This window comes from Hippoglossus stenolepis, chromosome 22 (genome assembly GCF_022539355.2).
Source record: "Hippoglossus stenolepis isolate QCI-W04-F060 chromosome 22, HSTE1.2, whole genome shotgun sequence".
Classification (NCBI taxonomy): Eukaryota; Metazoa; Chordata; class Actinopteri; order Pleuronectiformes; family Pleuronectidae; genus Hippoglossus; species Hippoglossus stenolepis.
This window is the reverse complement of record NC_061504.1, coordinates 1069176-1083389: the sequence shown is the minus strand read 5'-3', so window position 1 is coordinate 1083389 and position 14214 is coordinate 1069176. Positions and strand designations below refer to the sequence as shown.

The window sequence follows — 14214 nt, the reverse complement described above, 5'->3', positions numbered from 1 at the left end:
ACCTGGCTCGCAATTGTGGAACAGTCAGAAATGTGCTTTTTATTCTGGCGGTGGCTCGTAACTCTTTTCAAAAGCTTTCCCTATCTGAGATATGAACCTAAAGACACGGTTAGACAAGTGATTGGCAGCTTCATGGGCAGAGGTTAACTAAGAAAAGGGAAAGAAATGAGCTGGTCTGGAGAATCTGTCTGCTATGGTGAGGATGTGAGATGAGTGAGACGCTCCGCAGTTTCTACGGACCTTATCTGCCTTATCTAGCATAAAGTGTGTAGGAATCCAGGAGAAGTCGATGTGAGAACAAAGCAGGGGATCCCCTAATATATTATCACTCTCCCTCCAGCCCTTCCCACCTCCATCACCACCTACGAGACGTGTCAGACCTATGAGCGGCCCATCGCCTTTACCTCTCGCTCTCGCAAGCTCTGGATCCAGTTCAAGTCTAATGAGGGGAACAGTGGCAAAGGCTTCCAAGTTCCGTATGTCACCTACGATGGTGAGTCGACTTATTGTTTCTGATTTTCATGGTGCCATCAACCTTCACTCATCAAACTTACATCATGTGTTTCATATATATTACCTTTTGTGTTGCAGAGGACTACCAGCAGCTGATAGAGGACATAGTGCGAGATGGCAGGCTTTACGCCTCTGAGAACCACCAGGAGATCCTGAAGGTATTGACGGATATGTACGCTGTCTGTCGGTTGCACAGTCCTTAGTATTGGATTGTCAACACTGTTGAAAGGTTGTTCTTGCTGGCAAAAAATAAGGATTCAGAAAAACCCTTACTGCGGGTGACTGGTCCAGTGTGGTGACGCCCTTTGTCCATGTGTCTTTGTTACAGGACAAGAAGCTGATCAAAGCCTTGTTTGACGTGCTAGCCCACCCCCAGAACTACTTCAGGTACACGGCTCAGGAGTCCAAAGAGATGTTTCCTCGCTCCTTCATCAAACTGCTGCGCTCCAAAGTGACCAGATTCTTAAGGCCGTACAAATAGACAGGGCCTCCCTATTGTCCTGTTAAAGACCCCCCCCCGTCATCCTGCGTCATTCCAGATCCAGTTACTTCTCCCCTGTCTCTAAATTTCTGATGTACCCATCCATGACTTAATGTTTCATCCCTCCATTCGATTGGTCCTCAACTCTGTTGGTCACATGTTGCCTTTCCTCATCTTTGACCCATTTAAGTAGTAAAACATTATTAACTGATACCCCTCCCTACAGTGCGTGCAGATTTTCCTATAAGGTTTGACTGATAAGGGTTTTTGAAGGCCAGTATTGAGTTTTATAAGGTAGTAGAAGAAACCGGATATATTTTATGTGTATATATTGTTTCTTTGAATTTGACCATTTTATACGTATAAGTATCAATTTTTCTTTTCTCAGATTAGTATGTTACAGGTTTGTGGCTCAGGCAGCGAGGGTACAACATCTTGCAATATTGGTAGGGACTCTTCAAATTGAATATTAAATTTAGACGCAGCACAGTCTTAGGTCTGAGGTGAGATAACATATCAAACAACACCGCATTAGCTGAAGAAAAAAAGTATTCAATTCAATTCAATTTTATTTGGATTATCTCAAGGCACTTTACAAAGAACAAACCTACAGCAGTCAGATTTAGTATATTGAATTACAAGGAAACTCTTCAAATAAAACACATTTGATGTAATGTTTTACAGACATGTCGTGTAGCTGTAGTCAGTGCACCAGATCAGTAGTGGACCTCTGTGACTGATTCATAACAGATATGGAATTTGCCATTAAGTGTTGCTAGTTTTGATTATTTTTTAAAGCTTCAATTACAAATGTTGGCTCACAATCAAACCAAAAAGAATAAATACTTGTACAGTGAAGGAATAGTTCCACATTTTTCAGAAAATGTGCTTGCCAGCTTTCTTGCTGATGATTCAATCAATCTCATTTCCGTTCAGTAGTCATAAAACTACAACCAGCATCTCGACAATTCACTGATTATCGTGGTGTAACTTCTTTGTTTCGTATGTGGAAAAGAAAAGAAAGAAAAATGTGGAAATGGTAAATTTGAGGGTCGGTGGGTGATTTGCTGTTTCTTGGGTGCAAGGACTCCTGGTCCAATCCTGGTTCTCATGAAAGCAGTTCTTTTTGGACCTACAGGTAGAGCCATGCTGGCTTTTCCTCCCCCAGTCGTCTCCCGGCTCTAGCTTCATATTTAACACCCAGGTATTAGAGTGGTATTGATCTTCTCGTCTAACTCTTAGCAAGATCACAACTTTCCCAAAATGTTGAACTTATCCTGTTAAAATTGCATACTATTAATCTGTAAAGGCTCAAAAAAGTAATTAATTAATGCTTTCCTAAAGTCATTATAGTGGCAGAAGTGTTAAGGTAAAGTGGCACTTCAGTATGTCAAGAAAAAAGGCCACTGTTAGCAAACCTATATTTCAGTCAAACCCTATCTCTGCACCCCAGATATGTATTCCTCTTGTCTGTTAACTTTCCCCAGATTTCTTGACCTTCTCTACCTGTCTTCTTTCCCCCCCCATCCGCCTCTCTCTTTTTATTTTGTTCTGCTTTATTGTTTTGGTTTGTTGTTTTGATTTTGTAATATTTATACTCGACATGTCAGAACTTGCAGAGGCCCACATCACAGACATTATAGACACAGCATACATACATGTAGGATATGGATGTCTGTGTGGAGATAAACAGGTGTACATGCCCACACAGAGTGAATGGATTTATCCTGGGTTTAATTTCTGTATTGGTCCTGATGTGCATGAGACAGTGATGAAAAAACAATCGGTGCACTTAAAACACATTTTAAGATGGAAAATATATTGAAAGAAATGCAAACCATTCCACCTCTGTGGGCGCTCTATCCATCGGAGCACAGGGAAAGATTACATGGGATGAATCTGAAAGTCTATATTGTAATTTTTTTTAATATAAAAGATATATAACAAGATGAGATAAACTACCTGCAAGTAACAAGAATGTTACTTTAGAGAGAAATGTCTGTGATGTAACTAATATTTGGAACTTTAATTGCACTTGAATTTTATATGTTAAACTGTAGGGAAAAAAGATCTAAGTTGCGTATTTGTTACCTTTTTTTTGGTGTTGTTTTGAAATGTGCCACATGTGGCAGCGGTGAGAGAGAAAGACAGCTGTCTCCTGTTGTTGCTCCCACTCTGTAGCTTGCAGTTCCCCCAAATCTCTCTGTTACAGCAGCTGCAAACCCCATTCATGCACATAGCGAGGACACATTCAGACTGAAGTATCAACATCTCACAACCTCACAGACTGTATGTTGAACCGAAACACACAGAGAAAACACATTTACTCTGCATTGTCAAACTTGCCACCACCACTAGACTTTGTTTTCCCATGGCCCAGTCCTGTTTCACCCCTCAAACACTTACCTATAGCTGCCAGAGAGAGGAAGCAGCACCATCAAGGCTTCTTGTATGATGGCACCACATACATACTGTACTACAGTATATGCACTACCTGTTTTAAAAAACAACAACTGTGTGCATCCACCAAGATGCACTCTCTTTCCATTAAATAGGTGTGTATACTATGCTTTTCTTTTATAACCCAACTAAATGTTTTCGTGTCGTTCCCATAGGTACTTATATGTCTATGAAATCCTATACTGCATATTGAAAATGGACTCTATATCTGCACAATGTGACTGGAGTTAAAAAAACATGTACAGTGTGAGTTGAGTGTTGGTCTGGAGGTCAATTTAGTGACAGGGACACAGTCGGAATACGAGGCTTCTCCTGTCTGAGTGTCTGTGGCACTTGCAGCTTCAACTTTATCTGGGTTGTATTGTTCATAAAAAAAAAAAAAAGAGCTTCCCTGACAAATGATAAAAATTCATATGTAACATCCCTGATTGGTGTTAATGCTTCTCAGTTACTAAACTCCACAGTCCCATTGTGCTATGTCAGTGCTAATTTATATGAATTATAGCCATTGTTATTTCAAGGTACCCTTTATGTCTTTAGGTTTCCTACCTTCCAGACAGCTGTTAGTGTCAATTCATTTCATAGCATTATGGAAAATAACTTTTTGCAACATTGTTGGGATAATTCATTGAAAGAACTGATCCTAACTGTGCGTGTGTGACGCTGGACGCTCAGGCCTGTAGCCGAAAGTGAGGTTATGAAACAATCTCTGAAGCTGACAAAACAAACTCACCTCAAGCTCCATCGAGTCGCTGTTCTGCATCTTAAAATGATAAAAGAGTTCCAAATTCATGATTAGCTGGTCCAAACACAAACCTACTTTACAAGATATGAAAATAAAAGCGAGTCAACATCTCCAGTGATGGAATGTTTATGTCCGTGCACACTGACTTTCTATAGTGTACTGAAATGAAAACAGCACCTAGAAGGTAGGAAATCAATCAAAGATCCCGTGCTTTGGAAAACAGTCTGCAGCCACGTTATATGGCTGAAACAGACAAAACCACAAATGTTGTCCTGAATAGCACTGACCCGGTCAAAGTTGAGGGCCTTTTTGCAAATTAAGATATGAAATAGTTGAAAACATAATGTAAAAATCATTCAAAAATATATTTCTATTGGTATTGGCTGATAATCATCCCTTAGATTAGATACTTTGACCATGACCCTGATAGATATGTCGGATAGATAACTCTCCAAAATAAAAGCATATTGTTATATTCCAGGTATTGCCAAACAGCTGCCATACAGATATATTATGGTAAAACCTACTTCCAGTTTGAAGTGGGCCCTGTTCGCGCGTCACGAGTGTTATGAAAACAATGATATGAAATGCTCTAAAAATTATAATTGACTTGTTTTGTTTTCTTGAGAATGTATTCAGTTGTGAATGAGTGGCTGCATGTGGTGTGTGGAAGATAATCTGAAACTGAAAGTGTGAGCAGCAGGTGTGTGTGTGTGTGTGTGTTTTAGAGAGAGAGAGAGAGAGAGAGAGAGAGAGAGAGTAAAGAGACTGTGTATGAGAGTACTTTAGTCCTTTTTGTAGAGGAGTAATTTTAACATTTGTGTTAGTCAGTTGTACCCAGAGAGAGAAAGTGTAATGCAGTGTTGTGCCATTGTTTGGTCCATGAAACTCCAGTACTGAACAAATTAAAACAAACAGTAGCAGAAAAAAAACCTCACGCTGTCTCTTTTGTGTGTCCAGACGGAATCTTCTCATCCACAGGGAACACGCTGAGAGGAGCGCGTAGCTCCTATCTGCTCATTATATCTCTGAACCTTCCGCACAGCGCGCCTTAAATACGCTTCTGGAAAATTTAGCTGACTCTGCTAATGGTGTTCTTATCTTCAAGTAACACAATCTGCACAGCAGATCTGGATGCTGCATCAGAGACACTCATCATTCAGACATTTCATTGAAATTCTCTTTCTTTGTCTTATTTTACTTTTTATTCTCAAAAGTTCTGTACAACCTTTTAAAGTAAAAATCTGTTCAATTTAAACAAGCGTTTATACTGAAACACCCTCAAAGTGAAGCCTGACAAACTGGATGGTTAAATAGAGGCTGTCATAACATCAATAAGAGCCATAATAAAACCATTCAGAATTGGAACAAACCTTCCATGACTTGTTTCAAATGTTCACTAACTGTTGACATTCAGAAGTTTTCATTATTTGCCTTGGGGTGATCACCTAGATCATCTAGTTCAGTTTATTCTAACTGAAAAATTAGATTAGAAATATATCTCTACTCTCCCCCAGAGTCCATCCTCCACTACATTGCTGTAGTTGTCTCTTTTTACATATGTCAAATTGTTTTTCATTCCTCTTCTCCTCCCCTCATAAAAGATGTGCAACGGATCCATGAGTTTAATACAAAACATATTATAGGTGTTTCCAATATCTGAAATTATGAACATTATGGCTCTTTTTTTGTAGTGAGTATAGTGGCTGCAGAGTGGTTTTGTAGGTGTTACACAATAATTCAAATGAGGCAATACCAGTGAAGAATCAAGTGTGTGCAATGATTTATGGTCCAGAATTGCTTTTCCTAAAACTGCAATGGTCGGTGCTATTTTAGATTTTATATATGTTATGCGAGGTTTCCAGCAGATCTTGTCCAATATCACACCTAGAAATCTGTTTTCATTTACATTTTCAATAATGACATCATCCAAACAACACAAGCTTATTCTTTCAAATTTAATGACATTTTGTTGGTGTCAACCGCTTCTTTAAATAAATAATTTCTGTTGTGACCACCTCCAAAAGCTGCTTTAGATTTATCCCAGAGTAAAAAAAGTATCAAGTAAAACAAATATATAGAGTACAAACAGGGGCCTAACACTGATCCCTGTGGGACTCAACAGGTGATGTCCAAAGATGTGGAACTGTAGTCACATATTTGCCCAAATTCCTGGTGTTGTCCAGTATGACTTTCCAGGCACTTCCACACACCCCCTGATGCCATATCTTTCCTTTTTATTAAGTTAAATTCTGTGATCTATTGTGTCAAATGCCAAAAGAAATCTATAATAACCCCTCATTGTACATTTGTATTATCTGTACAAGTGGTTATTTCTTTAAATAATTCCATTAATGCTGTAGAAGTTGATATGTTTTGTCTGAACCTTTATTTACTATCTGCCAACAATTTGTGCTTCTCTGTGAAATCATCAAGCCTTGCTACAAAGAGTTTCTCCAATATTTTAGCAAACTGGGGAAGCAATGACATCAGCCTGTAATTGGTGAAATTATGTTTATCTCCAACTAAATTCATGTCAGTTCTGTTACAATCAGTTGACATTTTGTATTTGCTTACATTATAACATGTTTTATATTTATTTCCACTGCTCTCAAAAAGATCAAGCTTAGATTTCTATATCAACCACATTACATTTAGCTGACGCTTTTATCCAAAGCGACATACAATAAGTGCATTCAACCATGAGGGTACAAACCCAGAACAACAATAGAGAAAGTACAATTTCTTCAAAAAAGCAAAACTACAAAGTGCTATAAGTAAGTGCCATTTTAAGTGCTACTAAATTGTTAGTTTAAAAATGTTATTCAAGGTATAGTCGAAAGAGATGTGTTTTTAGTTTGCAGCGGAAGATGTGTAAACTTTCTGATGTCCGGATGTCAATGGGGAGCTCATTCCACCAGGACAGCAAACAGTCGTGAGTTTGATGAGTGTTTAGCTCGTAGTGAAGGAGCAACAAGCCGATTGGCCGAAGCAGAGCGGAGTGAATGGGCTGGGGTGTAACGTTTGACCATGTCCTGGATGTAGACTGGACCCGATCCGTTCGCAGCACGGTACACAAGTACTAATGTTTTGAAACGGATGCGGGCAGCCACTGGTAACCAGTGAAGGGAGCGGAGGAGTGGAGTAGTGTGAGTGAATTTAGGTTAAAACCAGTCGAGCTGCTGCATTCTGAATGAGCTGCAGAGGTCGGATGGCACTAGCAGGTAGACCTGCCAGGAGGAGTTACAGTAGTCTAGGCGTGAGATGACCAGGGCCTGACCAGAACCTGCACCGCCTTCTGAGTGAGAGGGGCGTATTCTCCTGATGTTGTACAGCATGAATCGACAGGAATGTGTTGTTACAGTAATGTTGGCAGTAAGGGAGAGTTGGCTGTCAGGTGTCACACCCAGGTTCCTAGCAGTCTGAGTGGGGTCAACACGGAGTTGTCAAAGTTAATAGTCATGTCATGGGTGGGAGAGTCTTTCCCTGGAAGAAAAAGTAGTTCAGTCTTGTCAAGGTTAATTTTCAGGTGGTGTGCAGACATCCACTGAGAGATGTCAGTCAGACAGGCAGAGATTCGTGCTGCTACCTGTGTTTCAGATTGGGGAAAAGAGAGGATTAGTTGGGTGTCATCAGCATAGCTATGGTAGGAAAAGCCATGTGAGTGAATGACAGAGCCGAGAGAGTTGGTGTACAGAGAGAAGAGGACGGGACCCCAGTAGTGAGAGGACAAGGTTCAGACACAGATCCTCTCCAAGTTACCCGATAAGTGCGGTCATTGAGGTAGGATGAGAGCAGGGGAGAGCAGAGCCTGAGACACCCAGGTCCTGAAGGGAGGTAAGGATCTGGTGGTTCACTGTGTCAAATGCAGCAGAGAGGTCTAGAAAGATTAGGACAGAGGAGAGAGGCTGCTCTAGCGGTGTGAAGCTGCTCAGAGACAGCAAGGAGGGCTGTCTCAGTTGAGTGGCCTGCCTTGAAACCAGACTGGTGAGGGTCAGAGGGTTATTGTGGTTAAGATAGGAGGAGAGTTGATTAAAGCTAGCACGCTCAAGAGTTTTGGAAACAAAAAGGAAAGAAGAGACACAGGTCTGTAGTTATTTACTTCAGACGGGTCGAGGTTGGGTTTTTCAGGAGAGGATTTACTCTTGCCTCTTTCAGAGAGTTAGGAAACAGCCAGTTGACAGGGAAGTGTTGATAAGATGGGTGAGAAAAGGAAGATCAGGAGCGATAGACTGGAGAATGTGAGATGGGATGGGGTCAAGGGGGCAGGTGGTGGAGGTTACCAAGGTAAGCACTTGATTGGGAGACAGGGGGTGAAAGAAGAAAGAGAAGGGGATGAAGATGAAGTTGATGGAAGTGTAGTTATAGGAGGATTAGAAAATGAGGAGCGTATGTCATCTATCTTTTTGTAAAGTAGTTGACAAAGTGGCTTGGTAGAAGGAGGAAGGAGGAAGGGGACTGGGGGTCAAGGAGGTTGGAAAAGATGGAGAAGAGTTTTTGGGGTTCGAATTGAGGATTGAATTGTAGTTTGGTAAAAGTGCTTTTGGTTGTGGAAATAGAGGCAGAGAAAGAGGAGAGAAGAGACTGAGAAGTGAGCAGGTCGTCCGGGTGTTTAGATTTCCGCCATTTCCTTTCTGATGCTCGCATAGTGGCTCTGTCGGCACGCACCGGGTCAGACAACCACGGAGCTGGGAGGACTTGCAGACCTGTCGTGACGTAAGAGGACAGAGAGAGTCAAGAGAGGAGGACAAAGTAGAAAGCAGAGTGTCTGTGGCAGAGTTAGGATGCATGAGTGAGAAGGAGTCAGTGGAAGGGAGGGCTGATAAAACAGAGGAGGCTAGAGAGGCGGGAGAGATAGGGAGCGAATGTTGCAACGGACAGGTACAGAGTCTGTTGATGTGGTAGGGTTGTCAGTTTGAGATAGTGGGAGAGAGTAAGAGATAAAGAAGTGGTCGGAGACATGAGGTGGGGTTACAGTGAGGTTAGATGGAGAACAGTTTCTGGTGAAAATATAGTCAAGGTGGTTACCGGCTTTGTGAGTAGGAGGGGAAGGACTGAGTGAGAGAGCAAAAGAAGACAGTAAAAGTAACAGGTCAGATGACTTCTCTGTCTGGATGTTAAAGTCACCCAGAAGGATAAGCGGAGGCCCATTTTCTGAAATTCAAAAGACGTTGGGGTAAAAAGCGGAAGTGGGTAGAGAAAATAACTCCATTTGCGGGAGATGAGTAAACCTGTACCACCACCACCCCTACCAGTGGGTCTGGGTGTGTGGGTGAAAGAGAAGGCAGAGGAGAGAGCAGCTGGGGTGGATGTGTTGTCCGGTGTGATCCAAGTCTCAGTGAGAGCAAGGAAGTCAAGCGATTGCTGTGTAGCAAAGCCAGAGATGAAGTCTGTCTTGCGGGTAGCTGACTGGCAGTTCCATAGGCCCCCTGTGACACGATGTTGGGTATGTATGGAACGGGTGGGATAGATAAGAGAGGAAAGGTTACGGTATTGGTGTGAACGAGTGCAAGGCCTATAGTATCTACGAGTAGTAATGCGCACGGAAAGTATACACATATTCAAATAAAAAGAAACAGCAGCTTTATACTCTGCCTCCCCCTCAGACGCCAACGTCTTTATCCTCCGAGTCTTCATACGATGAGTCTTCACAGACGCTGACGCTTCAAGCAATTCCTGGTTTTTAAACCAGAGGTGATGATGGTTGGCTACAGCTGTGCTGACCACACCCCCTGCTCAGGAGTCAATCAGGCACCAGGTGGTAATGGCCCACTAATAGCTACTCAGCAGAGTTCAACACAAGAGAAACTTGTCACTTTAATCAGTGATCAGGTGAGTTTCACAAAATCTCCTAATTTGCCAAAAACTGATTATGGACAAAGTATATTTACCTCAAAAGGTAGAAAGTAAAATAGAACTTAGTCCTTAACAGAATTGGAATAAAAATCAAGCACTTTAACCTTAGCTGGTTCCCTTTTAACTCACTTACTTGAGTGAAACTATAAACAAAATCAATCAACAAAATCCTAGCTCATACAATTCAAGGTAAGACCAAACAGTACAAACTATCAATCTAGTTAACCTAAGACAGCAGATACAATAGTAATCTAGCAGAGAAGCTTATTAAAGAATATACTTTGCCTTAATCCAAGTAGTCCAGTAGTATGAAACCACAGAAGTCCAATGCACATCATCCATATTATTAACAGTTAGTTGATCCTTTGCTAATAATGTTTGTTTTTGCAAATTCACTCATGTTTGGCAGGCTGTAGATTCCCCCACAGGGGGGAGCTGTTCACTCTTTGTCAGATTACACTTTACTCAGTTTCAGCTTAGTTCAGCACATCACATTCACATTATTCACATTGGAGAAGAGATCAGTGGTGACACATGAATTTGTCCCTCACTTAATGAGAGGGTGTTCTTTTTCAATGAGAGTGCTGAGGCTGCTGCTGCTGCTGCTTGTTGCCTGTGCTGAGGGACATCTTGTCCGGCCTGACCAATAGACTGCATGAGTGTCCTCCTGTCTACCTCACACCTGATCACCCTGGATCCAAAGGGAGGCGAGGAGGGGATCTCATTTCTACATGATGTATCTGCAGTATTAAGCATTGACCCAAGTTCACACACACAAAAGTGAGATGCTGCTTTACAGAACAGTTTTACATCCACCCATTCACACACACATTCATACAGCACTTTCTCTACCACATTTATTTTAGATTGAGTGTTTTTCCATTGTGCTCAGTGTTTTATATCACTGCTGCATTACATGAAACTCTTCTCATTGTCAATCTGCAACCAGCACCATCGGGTAGAGGAGAAATAAACACGTCATCTTACAAACTGTAGTTATGCATCTGTGTCTTCTTCTTTGTTGTGTCTCCGCCCCTCAGAACAGCAGTTAAATTCATGCAAATTTGACTCTGTAGAGATTGTATTTTTAAGACATAAATAAAAGAATTACACATGCCTGGGTTACAGAATAATCTGGGGACCCAGAGGCCTATAACTCTGACTGGCAGTGGCAGTCTCCTTCCTCATTACTGTAACTCATCAGCTGCTTTGCTGTTGGTCATTAATCATATTTGACAGGCATATCTAATATTTCCTGTGTGATCTTTCCAGGACGCCCAATCAGCAGCCAGCATCTGTGGGCAAATGCAACTGTGCCAGATGCTGAGATTTCTCTCCTTTCACTATCTTGTTGCCATTCCTCCATCAGTCATTCTGCTGAAAGTTCACTGGATATGAAGTGAGAAAGAAAGAGCTCAGGTTGAGTGAGGCGAGTGTGATGCAACCGCTGTTGTTTGGTCTTATTGTATGGCTTCATCTGGTGTATTAGACATTCTACAGGATGTATTCTGTGTATTCTAACTCTCCGCACCAGCCACCAGCCTCACCGTCACACACACACTCTCTCTCTTGGCCTTCTCACCACACACACAACGTACACACTGAACTTACTTGTGAAACAATATTCTGTCTCAAACTTCCTAAACACACTGCAAATCTTACACATAGATGATAGATCACTGTCATTTGCTTACTTACATAGGCCTCACATTATTTCCTAATGTGCAAGTACAGTTTCCACACCACGCATGTGTCTAATATTGAATGGCGAATGGCAGCTTGACAAGCACAGAAGCATGAAAACATGTTTGTCAACATTACAACCCTATGAAAATGACAGGAACAATATACGTGCTGTGGTCACAACTGGGCAGTAGATGACACAGTGAAAGCAAACAGGCAACATCATTCTTTTATCGTTTACATTTTTATTCATTTGATTTATTGTTTTTTATTGTGCAGCAGAGTTTTTGTAGGTTCTGTTATCAGACTAGTTAAATGACAATGGGTCTTTTTACAAGATCGCTGGGTAATTATTCTGTGAAAAAACTGATCCTTAGCTCTGTGACTCCTATGTTATATTACATTGATAATGAATGAGAGCCTGTGTATAATGAATACAAGTACACTGCAGCGGTACATTGTGCACAATGACCAATAAACAAAGCTGCAGGTTGAAATGAGAAACTGGTAAATCTGTGTCTAATGAAGGGAAGTATCTAACTGAAGCTATTCAGAGACAAATCCAATTTGAAAACATTTGAGGTTGATATGTCAGATCACCTGCCAGAGGTTCTGGTCCCCCAGTATCCCACGTATTTGTAAGAAATCAGATGATGACTTTTGAGAGAATAAAATGATTGAACAGATGCCACATCATCTACGTCTCACACAAGTTGATACTTTAACTTTTTTTTTCTGTTTGCACCTTCATACCTTCCTCGGCCCTGCAGTTACGTCGCGCTGCTCAACAGACAGTAGAAGAAGAAGCGACCGACTGATCCACACTTCACCAGCAGATGGCGGACCAACCCAGCCTGTGATGCTTCCACTGTCACTCGAAGCCTGCCCGCAAAGGATGGACTGAGCTCCAGATTGTGGTCTGTTTGTTTAGCTCACCACCTCCCTAAACCCTCATCCAATTACCCACAGACAAGCAGGTGCAGAGGTGGTGGAAAGCGGTAATATTGTAATTTGGCTGATTATCCCTCACGTGGCCCGTAAATGATGGGGATTATTCCGTTCTCTTTTTTCCTTTCAGCACAAATACAGAGACTGAACAGGCCCGAGCTTCTCAACTTATTCACTGATCCGTTTGATTTGCTTGTCAAAACTAAATGAAATGGATCCATCCATCCATTCAGCGGGTGGATGGATGGACAGAAGATTCACTGGCCTCACAAAGAAAATGGATCAAAAGAGTTTTACTTGTATTCAGAACAAAGGAATATACCGTATACATAATAAATACATGGTTAGTTTGCTTGTCTTCAGGAAACAATTTTTTGCATAATTTTAACTATTTTAGATTGTATTGCAGATCCTTGTGTGGATATAACTGGGACAATGTACTACTAAAAAAATTATTGTTTTGGTAAGTCAATGAATCCAACAATTAACATTTTTTATAATCATTTGATTGTTGAAATCATTTTAATGCAATGATTTTAAAAGCTTAATTCTTATTCTTACTGGCCAAGTATATGTTCTGCCCTCAGTTATGCATCATGCACAGCTTCACTTGTACACTGCGGGTCGTACAGTGAGCTGGGCAAGTCCAAGTCCTCTTTTCCTCTCAGACTGTGGAGGATCGAAACACATTACACAGGCTATTGGAAGAATATAATGTTCGAGCATTAGGATTTTTTTTTTTTTTAAATTTTAACATTTATCCAAAAAAGTTGAAACTTTGAAGATAAAGTCAAATTAAATCAGAGACGTCATTGCATATTGAGAATAAATGTTCTCAATATTGCCCCATTGTGGGACTAATAAAGAATGATCTTATCTTATCTCATCTGAAATGAAATGGTGAGAATAAACTTGAAAATCCAAGATTAAACCCGAACCTTAAAAAATGCCTTGTGTCGATGAATTGGTGGAATTGTTGTTCGAGTGAGCAGAGCAGTAAGAGGTGGCCCTTGAACACCTCTGTAGTCTCGTATGGAAAGTTACACCCTGTACTTATATCTTAGTATTTTGTATTGCTACTTTTTATATCCGTTTTGAGATCAATGTTTAATATGTATAATTGTCAAATTAAATATGATGCATTGTAACAATATGGCTCACTCTGCCCTTTGATGAAATTGACCTTTCCAGCATTGTCTTTGCTAAATTTGAACGCGGGGCTTATTGGAACATTGCTACCGGCGTGTTTTGCTCTGAATACATCCTTCACAACTAAATACAGAAACAACCAAAATAGATGTTTTTTTTAAATTAGGCCATGTGTAAACAGTGAAATGGGAGAATTAATGAATAATCTATGTTTAAAAAAAAAAAGTCTTCTTAGGGTGTCGGAAAAATAAATTGGAGGAATAAAGGATTGATGCTCCAGGCGTCATCAACCGCGGTGATTTCTGTGGGAATGAGCAGCAGCTCGCTCCTTCCTCTCTCCTCCTCTGCTCCTCCTCATTGTGGCGAGAGAGAGAGAGAG

The 14214-nt window shown here is 41.0% G+C and overlaps 1 protein-coding gene across 2 annotated transcripts in view; it reads left to right on the top strand.

Annotated features, from left to right (window-relative positions):
• The window catches only part of scube1 (signal peptide, CUB domain, EGF-like 1), a 98513-nt gene extending 94736 nt beyond the window's left edge, over window positions 1-3777 (top strand). For both annotated transcript variants that reach the window (XM_035148000.2, XM_035147998.2), the window contains 3 exons: window positions 341-493; window positions 592-671; window positions 842-3777. In XM_035148000.2, the coding sequence (XP_035003891.1) occupies window positions 341-493; window positions 592-671; window positions 842-994 (386 nt within the window). In that variant the 3' untranslated portion in view covers window positions 995-3777. The remainder of the gene's footprint in view (window positions 1-340; window positions 494-591; window positions 672-841) is intronic.
• The last annotated feature ends 10437 nt before the right edge of the window (window positions 3778-14214 follow it).